At 47.9% G+C, this 19,545-nt stretch overlaps 1 protein-coding gene and 1 pseudogene across 1 annotated transcript in view; one reads left to right on the forward strand and one right to left on the reverse strand.

Annotated features, from left to right (window-relative positions):
* The window catches only part of RFC1 (replication factor C subunit 1), a 1,503,724-nt gene that overhangs the window by 402,501 nt on the left and 1,081,678 nt on the right, over positions 1–19,545 (forward strand). The window contains exon 5 of the mRNA XM_069631787.1: positions 2,642–2,880. Within this exon, the coding sequence (XP_069487888.1) occupies positions 2,642–2,880 (239 nt within the window). The remainder of the gene's footprint in view (positions 1–2,641; positions 2,881–19,545) is intronic.
* LOC138515601 (zinc finger protein 706 pseudogene) lies at positions 4,491–4,872 on the reverse strand (annotated as a pseudogene).

Here is a 19,545-nt window from a genome sequence, read left to right on the forward strand (position 1 = left end):
CACCTAAGTTTGAGAGTCCTGCGAGGGGAGAATAACACCCAAGTTAACCACAATTGTGGAATACAGTGAAGCGAAGGCACCATGCGGATGAGGTGAACCAGGTGAAGGAGGGGTGGGCCGGGGGAGCGGAGAAGCAGGTGAAGCTGGCGCCTTGCGTCCCCTGCGGACACCTGCAGACACACAGGGAGCTGCAGCTGAGGAGTCGCCCTTGGCCTGGGGCCCTTAGCCGCAGGGGCTGCCGGGCAGAGGGCTGCCCAGGAAGGGGGAGGTTATAGGCAGAGGGAGAGGAAGGGGAGGGGGGTGTGGGCGGTCTGGGAGGCGGGAGGGAGAGGAGGACCAGGAAGTGGGAGGGGGCAGCAGGAGAAAGGCACACAACGCGCACGGAGCGCAAAGCAAGTTCAACAGCACCAATTACAAAATTAAATACTCACGGGGCCCAGGCAGGGCTTCCAAGCCTGCAGTTCCCTCTGGGCTACCGGCGACCGCTCTCCCACGCACCGCTGAGCAAAGAGACATGTATGAATCCCTTCAGTCTGGGTTGGACACGGCCGACAATGTTAGCTGGTCCATGCCTGCGAGCACCGCTATACGCAGGTTTGCGTGGTTACGGAAGTCTGGTTTTGCTCCAGATGTACAGGCCCGTCTTCTGAACATGCCCTTTGATGGCTCTCAAATGTTTGGCAGCAAGGCTGACAAGAGCCTTTAGAGGTTGCAGACCTCCAAAGCTGCTGCTAAATCTTTGAGTGCAGCAGTGCATCAACCTCTGCCTTATCGTCCTAGGGGACAACAGTGGAGGGGTGGTTCCTTTCGTTAGTACTCCTATTTTGGTAGGACGAAAGGAGCAGACGATCAAAGGGGTCAACGAAGAAGTACCCGTGGTGGTTGGGGAAATAAAGGTACCAAAGCAGCTCAAGCAGCAGCCTCTTTGCCTTCAGGCTCTGCCACAGCCGCTCCAAAACAACTATGAGGCCATGTTCCATTGTTCACCTGTGGGGGCAGACTGTCTCAGCATCTCGAAGAATGGCGAGCTATTACTTTGGATGCGTGGGTTCTGGAGTCAATAGCCCACGGCTACTGCCTGCCCTTCCTACAGCGGCCTCACAACAATCCACTGGGAAATCTCTTTGAAGCTTCCGGATCTGCTCCTTGTGCAGGAAATCTTAACCCTGCTGGAGAAAGGCGCTATAGACCTAGTGCCTGTAGTGGAGAGGAACAAGGTATTGTATTCCCCATATTTTTTGTTTCCAAAGAAAGACGGGGGACTGACACCTATCTTGGAATTGCGTTGGTTGAACAAGTTCGAGGTTTCTAGCAATAGTTAGTCTGATATTTCCGATTGCTTACAGTTTTCGTTCGCAGTACTGTTCATAATTCTCCCAGGTGCTGGTTTCCATATTTTTTCATATGGTTGTGTTCTAGGAGTATGACCCATTGAATGTTCTCCTGTCAAGTTTTCATTGCCTGGATGCAGTGGCTTCAGACTTTTTGGTTTCCACACATTAGAGCGTTTTGTTATTTCAGCTCTGCTTTTCTGTTCCTGTGTGGACTCTTCATGTTTCCTTTTTTGGTGTGGCTCTATACGCCGGTTCTCTTCTATTACTGGTGTCGTTCTGGGCTTTATTTCTTTTGGGTCCACTCTATCGAATTGCATCGCTGTGCTTGTTTGGCGGATGCTGTTTTTATTTTGTCATGACCTGACTCGTCCACTGCTTCAGTTTCTAAAGGATTGTCCTCGACTTCAGCATGATCAAACATCTCGCATTTTTCACTTTCCTCTACCCTCTCCACAATAACCTCCAATCCCCCACCCTCTGGAGTTGGTGGCGGCTCCCTTTCGTAGAATGTTTGTGCGATTCTGTACAAGCCGCAATTTTCACCTTTGTATTAATTGCGGTGGGCATTAATGGGCAGCAGCTATGATTTACAAAGCTTGATTTCACAGGTTGTGCGCTGTCACCTATACTGCCTTGCTCGTTCACGCTGTTGGCTTTAATATTTATTGTGTCCAATGTATGCACGAGTAAGTCTCGCTGTGTGTTTCCAAGATCATTGGCACTTACCCCATCATCGTAATATGGCAGCCTCAGTGGACTCATACTCGCCTTCCGCCTTGCAGCCAATGAGTCCAATGAGTTCATGACATTATTCGCATCAGTCAGATTTTCAATGTTCTGAGTTTGTTAGTTTCCTTCCTTGGTTTCACTTTCCATGACTGCAGATATCCACAAGCTTTTGCTGTTCTACTTCAAGTCAGGTTCGAATCCACAGCACATAAGCACGTCAGCAGCACTTCTGCTAAAGCGGCTCAAAGAACTCTTGTCCAGCAGTCCCCGCTCTAACACACGGTGCCGCACGGTGGCAGGTTAACCTCCTCGCCTCCCGAGGTCACCTGAGATCACTGCAGGTCACCTTCTGCTCCACCTTCCGCTCTGCGTATTGATTCTCACATGACGTGCTTTTCATTGGAAGGCACGGTGTCTTTCAACATTTATACATTTGTTAATCTCTTGAAATATTTTGTTGCAGTAGTTGTGTAATTTTAGCTTTTCATTTTCAATTCTAAAACTATTTCCTCTACTTTTTCATTATTTAATGGCTTTTGAGTAACAGATCTTAAACAGTAAGGCTTTCTTTTGTTTAGATGAAGAAGAAGAGTTTGCTGTTAAGAAGAACTCTAAGAAACCAAAAGAGAATGGAACATCCGTGGCTAGCCATATTCTTACCACTTCGGAGATAGGCAAGCAAGTGGATTTAAAAACTCGCGCTAAAGCGAAGCCTCCAGTTCAAGTGCAGAGGACTCCTACATCAGCTCTTGATTACTTTGGAACTGCAAGCATCCACAGATCAGACAAGAAGCTGGTTGCGAGCAAAAGAAAAGAAGTAAGTGTTTTGAAACAAAATTAATGGTTTGTCTATGTATTGCTGTAATTGTCAGAAATCTTTTTTTTTAAAGCAGTGAAGCCATTGTAAAACTTTTAAACGTGCATTCAATGTGACATTCTTTAAGCAAGTGCAAACTGAAGGGCTACTATTAAGGGGTAAGATTTCTGACCCACATATTTGCAACGGGTAGGAGCCTGTGTGTTCTAAAAGAAAAAGCTGGACAACTTAATGAATTATTAGAGTAAATAAAAAATAAAGTCAAGCAAAATTTGGTTGACTGTTTAAAGTGGCCTTTTGCGGCAAATATTCTCAGCACCTATTTCTGCATGTTAGGCACGAGAACATGGATGTATATGAGATGTTTACTCCATTCTTTGTACCTACCTTCAAGTGGTACCAATCTAAAATGTTTGTAAAGAGGACTATTATGGAGTCTGTTTTAGGATACTATGACCTTATTCAATGTGATAACGTGCATTTTATTTTTAAATGAAAGAAAGCACACATTTGATTATTTATTGTGTTACGTGTATAATACCTTTCACAATACACATCATTTCTAAAGAAGTACATTATTCAATACTAGCAAAAATTACACATCTTACATGCTCATCAATCAATATGACAATCTTCTTTTAAAACCTTCTTAAAACGTTCTATTAGTGTAGCTCTCTTTACCCCCAAGAAAAGGTGTAAGAGAGCATGTGCAACACCACTGCATAATTAGCATTACATCACCAGCATATATGCATAGCCTATTGCATAAAATAAAACTTGTACCTAAGAACTGTAGAGAATTAAAAGTAAGCTCATACATTTGGTTGCATAATACAAAAAAAAGACAGTCATTAAAACACAATCCGTTTTCAACGTGTTTGCAGTGAATACATAAGGTGCAACAACAAGACAAGTGCAAGGTTCTTCTAAAAGCAGCTATTTTTGCAGCATAAGAGACGTAGGCTGCCGTTAATCTTAAAACCGGTGAGCATAGCAATATGATTTGAAAATAGAATCCTAGATTAAAGTGCAAAAATATACAGAAGCATAGTTCATTTTCTTTTTTTTGCCAGGGTGTGTAGTGAGACCATTAAGTGCATCACCGTAGTCGGGAGCTGCCTAAGCTATCTAATACCAGTTTACCTCAGCAGGGTAGAGGGGAGAGGAAAAGAGGAGGTCTGATCTAGCAATGCAAATGATGATAATTTTCAAGAAAAATCAGATCAGTGTATCTCATTGCAGCTATTCTAGTCGATTCTATAGATTGTATTGCGCCAGCATGCCTGCAGGCCTCAGAGCGCTCACAAGACTTGCAACAGAAAACAATTGAGGAAACGAGGACTGTTCTTCCAAAAATTCTCACTCATCTCCTTTGTCAAACAAAGATGTCTTTAAATCCTTCTTTTTTTTTAAAATTAAAGTACTACTTTTATTAAATGAATTTACACAATATGTCCATATAATTACAACTGTCAAACATTCCCATTTTTCCAGACATTTTCTTTTCATTTATAGATATCCAAATCAGGACCCAATTGAACATTTATAGAGGAATGTCTTTGTATAAAGCGCAAAGATGGCACATCGTACATTTTCTTTAATGTTTGTTAAGCGCCTTTGTATCTCTCAATTTTGCGGCTCGAGGTCCATCGCGTACAGTCCAAACAGCACAACAGTCAAAAAGTGGAATGAGTCGCCCGTAACAAACTTTAAGCCTCCACATCAACAAGTTCTGGAGGCAGTGGGACCTTGGGATGCTTGCTCTCAAAGTGCTGTTTGAAGGTTTTAGGCTCTGGCATTTGTGTCCGGCATACAGCACAGGAATATACTAATGCAACTTTGGCAGCCGCCTTCTTATCATGTCCTTGTTTCTTTTTTGCTTCAGCTTGCTTTTTGGCATTCTTCTGCTGAGACTGAAATTTCTGGTGTCCACGAGCCATAGCTCTGATGCTGAACGGGGCGGGCAGGGGTCAGGCTGCAAGCTGGATCCTCTGGGAACTCCTCGAGGCCGGCAGGCAAAACTTGCACTCAACGGCGATGCTGCGGAACTCCGGCCGTCACGGAAAGGCGGTGGATAGCCTAAACCTCGGGCGCTGGCCTCCTGGGCAGGGACGGAAGAGAGGCACCGAGGCCGCAGCACACAGCAACCGCCCCCTTGGGGCCCCCAGCTGCGCTTGCCTTCTTAAACTGAGCAACTGGGGGAAGCAGTCTGAGTGACAGCGGTAAGATGTTCCACATGATGGGAGCCCAGGAGTCAAAGCTGATTCCTCCAAACCTCTTCAGGAAATAGCGTGGCTGAATCAGGTCATCATTATATTAATACAGTGCACCCGATTGGGCTCTCAATTCATGAACTAAGATAAGGTGGGGCATTACTAGCCAAGCATTTGTATACCGAACTAGACTCTTTAAAATGGTTTCTCTGTTGAATGGGCGAGCCAGGGCAGCTTCCGACGGGCCTCAGAGATATGTGCCCCTCCTGTCCATACCACAAACTGCTCTGACTGCCACATTCTGAATCACTTGAAGCTTTTTAATGTTTGCTTGAGCTGTTCCAACCAAAAGACTATTACAGTAGTTTAATTTATTATTATTAGTACGCACACTTATCAGGGCCCAGAGAAGACTGAAAGAAAGAGGGGGTTGGGGGGGACAGAAGAGAATGTCGAATCCAGGGATTATTACAAAAAAATGATGGTTTTCAACCCTTTCCTAAATTTCAGTAAATCTAGGCTCGGAACTTTAGGAAGTTCATTCTATAGAGTGGCGGATTGTACAGCAAAGGATCTGCCTAGGCCTCTGGCACACTTACCCCCAGGAACAGATAGGCAGAGCGCGTCACTCAATCTGGTAGTTATTCCCGAATGATGATCCTTAATGCAATCTTTCAAGTAGCCCATAGCTTGGCCGTACAAACATTTGTGGACAACTGCATGGCCTTAAAATGGACCGAGCTTCCACCGGGAGCCAATTCAAGTTTCTTCGGTGGGAGGAAAATAGGTTCATGTCTAGCAACGCTTTTAAAAATACGTACAGCGTTTTGCATTTATCGTAGCAGCTGCAACTAGTGCTCTGTTTATTTCTGATAAATAGGAGTGGATCTGCCAAAGTAAATGTGTCTTTTAAGCACAGGAGGAACTCTGATATGAAACATGCTGCTTGAAGGTTAATTGGGGGTCGAAATATACCCCCATGGTTTTTACATGTTCGAGGCCCGTATCGGGTTTCCTTCAATGATAAAAGCACTGCATTAGGGATCATGTTTTTTTCAATTTAGCATCAGTACCTAAAATCAGAATTTCTGTGTTGTTATTTAGACCAATTGTGTTCCTAGCCATCCATATTTTGATGGCCCCAAAAACCTCTCTTACCCTTGCTAGATCTTCTGAGTATGACGCGGACTACTCTAGGACTATCTGTGTGTCGTCCGCATAATTTGCAAATGTAACACCCAGGCCATCCAAGAGGTCTCTCAGTGGTTTAGTGTATACATTGTACAGAAAAGGCAACAGACCTGAGCCCTGCGGAACACCAGAATTAAGTGGGACCTGCTGTGATTGAGAATAATCCTAGCCACTTTTTCCCTATCAAAACCTTATCCCCTGGGTATATTAATGAGCAGTATCACAATTGCTCCTACGAGCAAGTTCCTGTCTTTGTCATATACCTGCCCAATACTGTTGAGCATATTACAGACAAAGCCCTACATACAATCATTAGATGTGTTAAAGTCTCAATGCCAAGGACGCAAAAGCAGCATACTCTCTCCTGCCTCTGGATTTTCACTCTAGCTGTGAGCACATTGAGAGTTGGGAGCAGGTTGTTATACTCTTAACAGAGCACTACTACGTAACCTGGATTCATGATTTCCGAGATACGGCTGCAAGGTGTTATGTGATTTAACATCAACTGGATATGATCATACACCTTGTAGCCAACCAGCAATTCTGTTTATAATCCAATCTTGTTCTAGCATTTCTTTCTTTACCCTGAGCGGATGGTGTGCTAAATCAGTTTTGCTGAACTCCACTTTAACCAGTATTGATTGGCTGGCACCGACCCAGGCATTGAATATTTAGCATGAACCACTCATCCGTAGGCTGTGCAGCATCACTAAGTACTCTCTTGTAGAACTAGTACTGATATTAATAACAATAGGCCTAGGATTTTGTAAGAATCATCCAAAAGTGACATTGCACGATAGTTGGTAGGATTCAGCCAATTCCTGGATTTAAAAATCGCTACTATTGTCGCACCCAACCATGACTGAGGGGAAAACATGTCTCATGTTATTGAACAGATCAAATGGTACCATTAGAGGATTCTCAAATCTAGGTGTAGCCTCCATCTTTGTTTAATCTATGCGGATACCTGCTATAGTATGAAAGCTAGGCCCATTGGTATAGGACTTTTAATTCTAGACCTGGACAAATATTGCCCCAGCCGTGCAATCTCATAGCCTACGGTACCTATATCTCACACCACTAGTGTGGACGCAGGCCACAGGCACGGCCAAGCATCCATGCACAATAGATTACGGCAATGGCAAGCACATCTGGTCTAGTTTCACACATAGCTGTCCAGCCTGAAACACCTGACGTACCTAAACACCTCTGCCACTAGCATACAGCGACCACCACCCGAAAGGAAACTGGTATAGCTGGCCTCACATAGACTCTCTCAACAATAGCCAACCCTCATCTTGGGCCGCTTAGTCGAGCCTTGCCAGCCACCCAAGTATTTTAGACCAAAGTTCTCTTTTTATTTTCTGTGTGATCATTGTATTAAATATGTGGAGATGATTCCCCAAACCAGGACCCTTATTAAGTTTCCCAGATGGACTAAACATCTCAACAGAATTTGCAGCAAAGATATGAAATCAAAAGGCTCTACTTGGCAAACCTTCTTTCATCATACCACTCATTTATTTTTTAGTTAAACTTCAAGGACACTGATGGATGCCAGAAGATCTCATGGTCTCTCGTGCTTATTTCTAGACATAGATTACTAATTGATAGTGATCACTCCCTTCCTTGGAAGCAACAGCCAAATGTGGAAACTAAATCAGAGACAAATTATATAATCAAGAGTTGACTCTGCCACAGAGCTAAGTACACCTTGCGGGTAGGTCTCCTGTTAGATTACCATTCAAAAGTCTTATATCCCACACATCCAGGGTACTTCTAATTGTACCTCCTCTATCCCTCGAGATCTTTGAAACCTTTCTTGCCACCTTTCTATCATAGTGGTGATCATCAAGGCACTCACTATTGAAATCCTCCAATGATGACAACCATGCCTGGTTCGGGTCCGTATTTCTCAAGGGTTTCTGAAATACATTCCATAAAGTGCAGTAAACTAGTTGTAAGCGGATTAAAATAAACATTTATAACAATCAGCTTCGCACCTATCCATTGCAACGCCAAGGATATCCTCTCTTCCTAAAATCAGCTTAGTTATTGTGATGCCAGTAGTCAACCGAAGCGCACATAACAGCACCCTGTAGGGATGCCCCTTCGCCCTGGCTCAAAACAGATCTGAAACCCATCCATTAGTGGGATATCAGTGAGCCACATCTCTTGTAAACGGATGATGTTTGCTATTGACTATATCGTGCCCACCAGGCATTTCTGGTTGTACCATGACCACTAGGGGTTCTCGTGGAATAGGTTGGTTAATACTAAGCATTGGCTCTGTTATTGGTTGGAAGTTTGGGGAGCCGTGGTATCGTTAATTGAGTAACCCTATTTTTTCAGGGTTGAACATTCTTGTAGGAGTAAGTTCTTGACCAGCTCATAATAGAGACCAAGTCTTACCAAGTCGACTTTGCTATTATCACTGAATTCTACCTGAGCAAAGTCTTTAGTAGTTATCCATTTTAATCTCTGCTATTCCCCAAACAAGTTTAACACATAGTGCCTATTCAACGAAAAATAACTACTTGCTACAAAGAGTCGTTCCAAGGTAACATATGTCAAAGATGGCCGCCTCTTCCCCTCAGCAGAATCGGAAACAGAAGTCTGTTCACCTACAGGCATGTGATCTATTCATCGGAATCTAAATTAGTTCATCATTTTGGTGTCTTGTTGCACAGATATCTTCACTGGGGCTTTGGCTAATGTGCTTAGTTGAATTGTTGTTTTATTTATTTTTTCCTATAATGACATGAAGAGTGGAAATGCGTTCTCTGGTATACCTATTTGTTGGCTAGCTGGTATAAAGGGCATAGCGTTCAGGTTGAATGATGATGGACCCAGAGGTAATCCCCTTGACCCTTCTATTACAGGGGCTTTCTCAGCATGGGGGGTACATTGCGATCTTCGCCTGTGCTTTAACAATGAATCCAGCTCCTCAACATGCCCATTGGCATGAACTGAAAGGAGCGATGGGTTTGCAAAACTATTAAGGGCTGTCTCATACATAGGCTTCAGGAATCTTGTAATTGATCCATTAGTAACTTTTTGATTTTTATTAGTGCACTTAGATGTTCAACACTTCACTTTCGGTGGGACTGATGTCTGTGTTGTGGCAAACAACTTGTCTTTGTTATTTTCAGATGGCGTTTTTCCTAACTTTGCTTTTGTCGTTCCAGTTCCCACCTACTACACATTTTAGAGAGCAGAGTAATTTTCGTGAGCCCTTTTGTTCTTTGTTGTGAAGCTTTTTTAACATTCTTTAATTTCTCCTTTCCTTTCTGTTGGTATAATAGGTTCAGAGGCTTCCTTTGAATGGATGGCCACCTCACATGTTTCCTGTAGTGCAGAAACCTCAGTAGCTTGATTGGCCATTTTCCCTTGGAGCTCATGGTATGAAGTTAAGTCTGAAGTATAGTCGGCATCTACCAACTGACTATTTGTATAATCAGTCGATTGCATGGTCTGGATGCCGCTGTCAGTTACTGTTGGTTTGAATTTGATGGAATTGCTGTGACAAGATCCTACGGGGGCCAGTCTGCTGTAAGTCTGTCTTTTTGTGTGTGTTATTGTCCACTTGCCATCCCTTAGCCCTCTATGAAATTCATTTCAGCACATAGGTCCAGAAATGCTGTTCGTATTTCCCTTAGCTCATATTGGACCAGGTCATAGCCTTTATCCATTGAATTTAAAATCCTCAATAATACAGGAAATTAGAAGGCGTCTATGATCTGCTCACCTGGTATCATGTCTGGCTGATGATAATCGGGGATCACTGGTAATCCGTCAAGCAACTCTCTTGAATGTAACCTAGTAGTCGAGGACTCTACTGTAGGCAGTGGGTTGGTAATTCGAAGTGATTTTTCAAATGGAATATGGGATGAATCAACTAACCCTTTTGGTGTAGGTCTCTATAGAGGGACTTCCTCCCTCCTGTCCCATGATGGACTACAAGACACACATGACCCCAATGACAAACAGATCCACTTAGCTAGTTTGTGTGACACAGCTGGGGCAAGAGTGGAAACATCTGAAATCGAATCTGCATTCTGACAGGATAATAGATCCGCTGCATCTATATGCTCCAACGAGCATGATGCTCCAGAGACCTCACCATCAACTTCACAGTTTGTTAGGGAGGCCAACCAGGGGGGGGCTTCCAAGTCGGAAGCAGTAACTATTGATGCTAATGGCACACCAGTACCCACCTGCACATCATTATTTCCTCCAATCCCTGCCACAACTTTCGCCATAGTTCTTTTTTGCAAGAGGCCTGTATTTGAATGTGCTAGCTCAGCTGGCATAATCCTGATTGTTTGAGCTTTATTTTTGACTGTTTTGCTGTCCAGGGGAGGGCCGGGGGCGCTCCTTGAGGCTTCTGAAGCCGTATACCATGTACACACACCAGTGATGAAATCAGTATTTGAATTACCAAACAAGTAGGACAGCTAATGAGCTTGTTCCAAGCGTTTCCTCACAGGTGAAATAAGGATGTCGCCTTACTTCGGCTGCCAGACTGCAGAAATATTCACTTAGCCTCACTCCGCTGTAGCTAATACATATTAACCAGTGTGTTGTACTTAAAAATATTTTACTCTGTTTCTCGAAACCACCATAACCGATTTTAAAGACCTTGTTTTTACAGAAATCTAGAACCTAAAATACATTTTCAAACCACATTGTATCCCTTGCAATGATGCAATAATTCCATAACAGATTGTTTAATCTTCTTCTCATTTTCCAGAACAAAGGAAAATCCAACCCACCCACCCAAATCTTTGTACAACATTATTACCCTAGTCACAGCTACCAATTTCTGTAAAATAGCTTTAACAAACAATCTCACAGATTGGTCAAGGGAGGGCAAAAACATAAAGTACACATTGTCCGTCTTCTCCAGGATCGATGCATTATTACTTATTTTTCAGAATTGAAAACTAATCTCCACAACCTTTAAAATTAAGTAATTGGCCAAGAATGATTTTTTAAAGAACATCTACTTTGAGCCAATTTATAAAATTAGTACTTGCACGCAATATAACTATTAAAAACAGTGCAAGGTTTGGTTTCCAAACCTGGACTATATGGAGCTATATGTATTCACATGTTCTTCATATATTCTCTGAGGTATGCTTTTGAAGAGCCTGTGAAGTCTTTATAATACTTTTTCTCCAGCATGGGGTCTGGCATGGATTCACATGCTCATGAATATTCCCCGTCGTCAGGCTGGGAATCCTCGGTAAAGAAAAAACCAGTATCAGTTTCGTTTCTGATCTGTCTTTCGTAGTAATAACCAATCACTGGTCTCTGCGTCATACTGACCACAGCCAATGACTGCCCTCTACCTAAGCACCGCCTCTGGCAGCCATCTTCAGATTTTTACCGCACGTTCATGTGTTGGGATCCTCGTGCTATTGCTTTCGAGCGTTAGTGCTATTTTTCGCAAAAAACTTCAATTCTTTCGGTCAAAAGAGCCTCAAGCTCCACCGATCCTACATCCGATCAACGGGGACCCGTGTCGGATTCGTCTGTGCCCCTCAAGGGTGAAGATTTCGTCGAGCTACACTTCGGAGGACTCCAGAAGCTTCTCAGGCCCGGTCTCAGAGATGGCCCAGGAGAAGGGAAGCTCGACGCCCGGAAAGCTGTTCAGGGTCTGCCCTGGATGCCAGCTGCAGAACGTCTTTAAGGAAGACGAACACTCTTTCTGCCTTTACTGCCTTCATGAGGACAAAACGCACGTGGAGAAGGACTGTGCGTTTTGCGGCAACATGTCGGAACGGACCATGAAGGACCGTCATCAACGTCTCGCCAACTGGCTGGAGGGTAAGAGCCCGTCTGGCGAGAAGAAGAAGAAATCCGAGCGGTCTTCTAAGACCTTTGAGGGCGCCCCGGCGACGGGGGCCCAACATAAGGCCAAGCACCGCGAGTCCGCTGGCACCGGGAGCGCCGAACGGTCGGGCTCTACGGGCGCCAGGCAGGGCGCACCCTCCCCGGCACCATCAACCACGAGCCAACGCTCTGGGTCGGGTAAGAGGAAGGCCGAGCACCCGGCGAAGCTCCTGGAGAGGCCCCGGTCGAGCTCTAAGGCAGAGGAGGAGCGTGGCAGTGCCCCCTCCCTCAAGGATAAGGCGGTGAGCGCACCTAAGGTGGTGAAGGCCTTGATCCATCCGACCAAGCCCTCTATCGAAACGGTCGCGGCGGCCCTGGCTCAGCCTGTGGAGGCTGCGCCGGTGGTGGCGACCTCAGGGCCCAGAATCTCCCTGCCTCCTCGGAGGGAGTCTTCTTTTGTGCCCATCGATAGGACCCCCGTGAAACCCTCCGTGGGGAAGAAGAAGGGGGGGCAGGGCGTCGTCGTAGATTCGGCCTCAACCTCAGAAGAGGAGCTGATCGAGGTCTTAAGCCACGGCCTAGGCATGGAACAAGGCCAGCCCGTCGGAATGGACCCCGACGCGGGTGACGAGGATACCGACGGGGCCCCTGCTCGCCCGTCGGATTCCCCTCTGCCAGCGCCGCGAGACAACTCGGCGGCCATTTTGTTGGCCATACAGTCCTTATGCACCGAGATAAGGACGAGTCTACCGTTACCGACGGAGGAACCTCTCCCGTCGGGGGATCCAGAACCGGGACCTTCTGGTGTTCCCCCTACCAAGAAAAGAAGGATCCATCCTCCACCTCCTTTTCAACCGTCGCGCCCCGTCCAGCCCTCCTCCCCGTCCACCCGAGGGGATGATACGGGGACTGACACGGCAGCGACGGGTACGGACGACGAGGCATACGACGAGTATTTTCCGTCGTCGCCCCCCACCAGGGCTTCTCCGCCCGACGAGATCGGATCTTTCCACTCCATGATCTCCAGGGCTTCCGAGCTTTTCCAACTCTGCCCTGAGGAGAAGAAAAAGGAAGGCCGGTACGAGAAAAAGTACCGGGTCCCGGACACGGCCCCCCTATGCCTCCGGGCGCAGCCTACCCCGGACTCCGTCGTCTCCGCGGCAGCCAGGAAGAAAGCGGGGGGGGGGGGTGCGGCCTCCACATCGACTTCCCCGCCGGACGGCGAGGGAAAGAAATTGGATGCTATGGGACGTAGAGTCATCTCGTCGGCAGCGACGACGATTAAAGCGGCCAACGCCTTGGCTATCGTGGCCCGCTACGACAGGGAGCTCTGGTACAAGATAGCTCCCCTGCTGGATTTTCTGCCGGACGACAAGAGGGCGGAGGCCCTTGAGATCCTCCAGGAAGGTGAAGTGGCTTCTGACCACGCCATCACCGTGGCGACGGACATCGCCGACACTGGGTTCCGCCAGCTGGGCAACGGCGTTTGCCTTCGACGTCGTGGATGGCTCAAAGCTACGGACTTTCGGCAGGACGTCCAGACCAGAGTCCTGGACATGCCCTTCGACGGGAACAACCTATTTGGAAAGACAGTGGACGATTCCCTTCAGGCCATCAAGGCGGATACTGAGACGGCCCGGGCCCTTGGAGTCCTGCAGCAACGACGGACGCCCTTTCGGAGCGGCGGAGGCAAGGGCGCCTCCAAAGGTTCCGGCGGCGGTTTCGCTTCCTACCGTCAAGCGGCCCGCTCGTCGTCGCAAGAGGCCTACAGAGGACGAGGCAAGTCTAGCGGACCCCGCCGTCGTCGCCAAGGAGGTCAAGGCGGCAAGGCCGCGTCCAAGCAGGATTGAACCGGCCGTGGGGTCGGGCCCCCACCGAAGCACCCCGGTGGGAGGCCGGCTGGCGGGCTTTGTCAGCGTGTGGGAGTCCATCTCCACCGACCGTTGGGTGCTGGACGCCCTGGCCCGGGGCCACGCGCTCGAGTTTCAAAGAAGGTGCCCGCGCGTCCCCCCCGTGGCCAGGAAAGAACTTCACGTCCCTCAACTTCTCCTGGAGGTAAAGGCGATGCTCAGAAAGGGCGCCATCGAACTCGTCCCAAAGAGGCTTCGGGGCTCCGGAGTCTACTCGCGATACTTCCTCGTGAAGAAGAAGACGGGAGGATGGCGCCCCATCCTGGACCTGCGACGGCTGAACAAGTTCATCAAGGCGCAGAAGTTCCGGATGGTCACCCTCCAGCACGTCCTGGGTCAACTGGAGGAAGGAGACTTCCTATCGTCGTTGGATTTGGAGGATGCCTACTTCCACATTCCCATCCTAAAGGGGCACCGAAAATTCCTCAGGTTCGTGGTCCAAGGGCGTCATTACCAGTTCAAAGCCCTTCCCTTCGGACTACGGTCGGCACCCAGGGTATTCACCAAGTGCCTCGCACCGGTGGCGTCGCAGCTGCGCCGCGAGGGGATTCACGTCTACCCCTACCTGGACGACTGGCTCATCCGCGCCAAGACGAAGGAGCTCGCCGTGGTCCACACGGCAAGGACCGTCCAACTCCTCACGGACCTGGGATTCTCCGTGAACTACGCCAAATCCCACCTGGTGCCCGCGCAAGTCGCACTGTTTCTGGGAGCGAGGCTCGACACAGTGTCCCTTCTGGCCTCCCCGTCGGAGGAGAGGACCAGGACCATCTTGGGCAAGGTGCAACGGATGTTGGTGGCCGACGCGGCCAAAGTGAGATCCATCAAGTCCCTCCTCGGGATGATGTCTTCCTGCATCTACCTCATTCCCATGTGCAGGCTCCGGATGCGCCCGTTGCAAGAATTCCTGGATGCGCGCTGGATCCAGACGACGGGCAGCTTCGAGGAAAGGATCAAGCTCGACGAGAGTTTCCGACGAGCGATACGGTGGTGGGGCACCCGCGCGCATCTGACGGCGGGCATGGACTTCCAGACCCCAGCCCACCAGGAGACTGTGACCACGGATGCCTCCCTGGAAGGGTGGGGAGCGCACACCGAAAATCTGCACGCGAGGGGACTCTGGCTCCCGACGGAGAAGTCCCTGCATATCAACGTCCTGGAGCTCCGTGCAGTGTTTTGGGCCCTCAGGTCCTTCCTTCCGTCCCTCAAGGGCAAGGTGGTGAGGATCTTCACCGACAACACCACCACCATGTTTTACATCAGGAAACAGGGCGGAACCAGGTCCCCAGCGCTGTCCAAGGAGGCGCAGGACCTGTGGCATTGGGCCGTCGCCCAAGGGATTTTTCTGGTGCCGTTTCATCTGGCAGGGATAAAAAACACCATCGCCGACTCACTCAGCAGGGAGCTGCGCTCGTGCCACGAGTGGGAACTACGGCAGGATCTGGTGGATCGCCTCTTCCGACGGTGGGGCACACCCCAGATCGACCTGTTCGCGACGGCGACGAACACCAAGTGCCGGAGGTTCGCCAGCAGGTTTCCCCAGACGAGGAGCATGGGCGATGCTTTCTCGTTCCCCTGGGAGGGCCTGTTCCTCTACGCGTTCCCTCCCTTGCCTCTGCTAATCCGGCTCGTCAACCAGCTCAAGAGGTCACGGTGCAGGATGATCCTCGTCGCACCTGCGTGGCCGAGGCAGATATGGTTCCCGGACCTTCTGGACTTGTCAGCGTCCCCGCCGATCAAGCTGCCGGCAGACGCGGATCTACTCTCCAGGGAAGGAGGCGCCATCCTCCACCACGACCCGAAGTCGCTGAACTTGCAGGCCTGGCTCCTGCAGCGCTAGAGTTTGGAGGATACGACATACCGGCCGATTGCAGAGAGGTTCTTGCAAAGGCCAGGGCGTCCTCGACTCTTAAATGCTACGGACACAAATGGAAGAGGTTCTCTGTCTGGTGCCACGCACAGAAGATTAACCCTCTAGGGATTACGGCTCCCCAAGTACTGCCGTACCTGCTGACGCTGGCCAAAGCTGGTTTGGCACACGCGTCCATCAAGATTCATCTTGCTGCGATCTCCCGATACACCAGAACCACGGGGCGGATGTCCTTGTGGTCTCATCGTCTGGTGAAAGAGTTCATGAAGGGACTGTTCAGATCGTTCCCGCCGGTGAAGGCTCCGGCCCCGGCGTGGGAGCTCAACGTGGTGCTGACCAAGCTCATGGGACCTCCGTTCGAGCCTCTGCACTCGGCCCCGTTGAAGTTTCTATCGTGGAAAACAGCTTTTCTTGTGGCCATCACCTCCGCACGACGAGTGGGAGAGATCCAGGCCCTTTCCTGCAAGGCCCCGTACTTGACTTTCCACGACACGAGGGTAGTGCTCAGGACGCACCCCTCCTTCATGCCCAAGGTACCGTCGGACTTCCATCTCAACGAACCCTTGGTGTTACCTGTGTTCTTCCCGTCGCCTTCGTCGCCGGCTGAGAGGACTTTGCACTCGCTGGATGTAGCTAGAGCGCTGAAGTTCTACGTGGACCGCATGAAGGGGTTTCGGAAGACGTCACAACTCTTTGTGAACTTTGGACCTGTCAATCAGGGGAAGGCTCTCTCGAAGGCTTCCATCTCCAGATGGCTCTCCGGCTGTATCATGTACTGTCACCGGTTGGCAAACCGACCGCTGCCTGGCCGTCCGAGAGCCCATTCCACCAGAGCGATCGCAGCTACCACGGCGTTCCTATCTGGTGTGCCCCTGCTGGACATATGCAGGGCTGCTACGTGGAGGTCGACGCACACCTTCACGAAATTCTACTGCGTCGACCGGGATTCCAGGGAGGAGTCCAGGGTCGGCCAAGCAGTGCTGCGCAACCTGTTCGCCTGAGGTGAGCCTGGTGAGGAGGTAAGATGCTTAATGTTGAGTTGATGTGATGCTTAATGTTGAGCCTTTGCCACCTCCCGTGGTTGTGCATGTGTGTACTGCTATGTATTCTTTATTCATGAGCATGTGAATCCATGCCAGACCCCATGCTGGAGAAGGAACAAGTTACTTACCTGTAACTGTTGTTCTCCAGCATGGGTCTGGCATGGATTCACATGCGAACCCTCCCGCCTACCCCTCTGCGGCTCTTCACTTGGTCATACTGCCACTTCACGTGCTTCCAAATCTGAAGATGGCTGCCAGAGGCGGTGCTTAGGTAGAGGGCAGTCATTGGCTGTGGTCAGTATGACGCAGAGACCAGTGATTGGTTATTACTACGAAAGACAGATCAGAAACGAAACTGATACTGGTTTTTTCTTTACCGAGGATTCCCAGCCTGACGACGGGGAATATTCATGAGCATGTGAATCCATGCCAGACCCATGCTGGAGAACAACAGTTACAGGTAAGTAACTTGTTCCTTATTTATTTTGTTTAATCCCATAGGATTTTTTTTACAAAAGGGAACGATAGAAACTTGAAAGTTCATTGTTGTGAATAGAGAGAAATCTTATGCTCGAACGTTAGTTCACAGGTACAGTTGCTAGATCGAGGTTTGTGTTGGAACCATCACTTTGGTAATGTGTTGCATAATATTCACTGTTGCCAATAGCCATGCCGGTCTGTCTCCTCCAATCAGTTTTTGCCAGCAATTCTACTCATCCAAAAGTGTAAAGTTCGAAATAGGACCATTCAAATACAAAGCGCGAATCTCTCGTGTTGCCGGACAGTTCAAGAGCAGATGGCGGATGGTTTCCTTCTTTGTGGTGGATTTGCAGAGACAACAACAGTTTGTCAGAGCTAAGCCTCTGATGGCCAAAATTTCATTTGTTTCCAATAAGTTCAAACACATTTTCATGGAGAAGTTACGCGCTGTTCTGTTCGGAAATAAGTTGATATAGGTTTGTGGGGTATCCAATTTCTTAAAGATCAGAGGAAGATGAGTTGTGAGTTTGTTTTTATTAGCCATTTCTAAAGTCTTTATCTAGTCCAATTCTCTGATCTTTTTTATGACTTATACTGGGTTATTCACAAGCTCATCTTCACTGCTTTCCACTGAGTGTAAGAGGGACACATTTTCTGCTTTCCATTTAGACAGCATTTTACAGGATCCAAGCAGAAATTCTTGATTTATCAGTCGATAGACTTATGCAGTGTCTTTCAGTATACATTTCCTTTATAGCATTATGCTGTTAGTCTACTGTTGTTTTCCATGATGAGAGGCTAAGTTCACGTCTAATCAACGCAACTGGAGTTGACTTCGATAGACCGAAGATTGATCTCCAGAAGAATGCTTCTAATTTAGACCATAGCTCCGGAGGAAGGTTGGGCATGGCATCTGAGCCATAGGTTAAAGATGGCATGACCTTCTTTTTATAAAAGTCTCTGACCGGGATTGTCGAAAAGCGACCATATTTGATATCAATGGCTTTCCCCTGGGCCGTCCGTTTTCTCGTAAAGGACCTCCTGCATGGCTTTGTCTTTCGTTGTGCTATCCAGGGTAACACCTTAGTACTTAAAGTTGCTGACTCTTTACACTATGGCTGTACCCAGACGAAGAGAGATCTTTTCGTTCTTCTTGATTGATTTTTCAATTACCATCATTTTAATTTTCTCTTCAATAATATCCAAGTTATTTTCCACCATGTATTGCTGTAAATTGCTTGGTTGTCGTTGTAGACCTATTGAGGTGTGATCTAAGGGGATCAAGTCGCCTGCATACAGCAGACGACTGATCTGTTCACCTCCAAGTTTTGGTCGAAATGATCGTATTGACTTTACTGATTCTTGAAAATCACCTAGATAAGTCCAAAACAATGCTGGTGCCAGAGGGCAGCCTTGTTTCACACTTCTGGCAGTGTTGATCTTGGCTGAAAGAGTCCCTTGCTGGTTTAAACGAACTTGCATAGTCGTATTGGAGTACAAGGCTTTAATTGGCTCCAGTATTTCGTTTGGGCATTTCCAAAAGGAGAGTTTCTGCCACAATCTAGAACGGTCGACTCGTTCAAACGCCTGGGTAAGGTCGACGAAGGTGACAAATATTCTAGGGCTGCCTTCTAAGGTCTTGCTTTTCAAGATACTCAAAGTAAGTATATTCGCGTTCGTGCCCATGTTCTTCTTGAACCCTGTTTGTAGGTGGTCTTGACAGGGGGCTTTATTAGCCCATGATATGAAGTGTTGGAGACGGCGTGAAACAAAAACATTTCCTATTGGGTCTAAGAGGGCTATTGGGCGTTAATTAGCTAGGATGGCCCTGTTTCCCTTTTTATAAATAGGAACTATATTCGCCGAGTTCCATGATGGTGGAATGGTTTTTGAATCAGCACAGCATCCAAAGATCATACTTAGAAGAGATGACCAGGCTTCGGGGTGAGTTTTCAGGTTTGTTATACCATCCGGTCCTGGAGCGTGTGATGATTTTAATTTTCTTATTAGGTCGAAGATATCATCTTTATTGTCCAACCATATCCATGGGCAGTCACATCTACCCGTGTCCTCCTTAGAACATTTTGGGAGTTGAAAAAGGGTATTGAAATAGGTCTCCC

The sequence above is a fragment of the Ambystoma mexicanum genome, chromosome 6q (assembly GCF_040938575.1).
Source record: "Ambystoma mexicanum isolate Mex_15411 chromosome 6q, UKY_AmexF1_1, whole genome shotgun sequence".
Lineage (NCBI taxonomy): Eukaryota > Metazoa > Chordata > Amphibia > Caudata > Ambystomatidae > Ambystoma > Ambystoma mexicanum.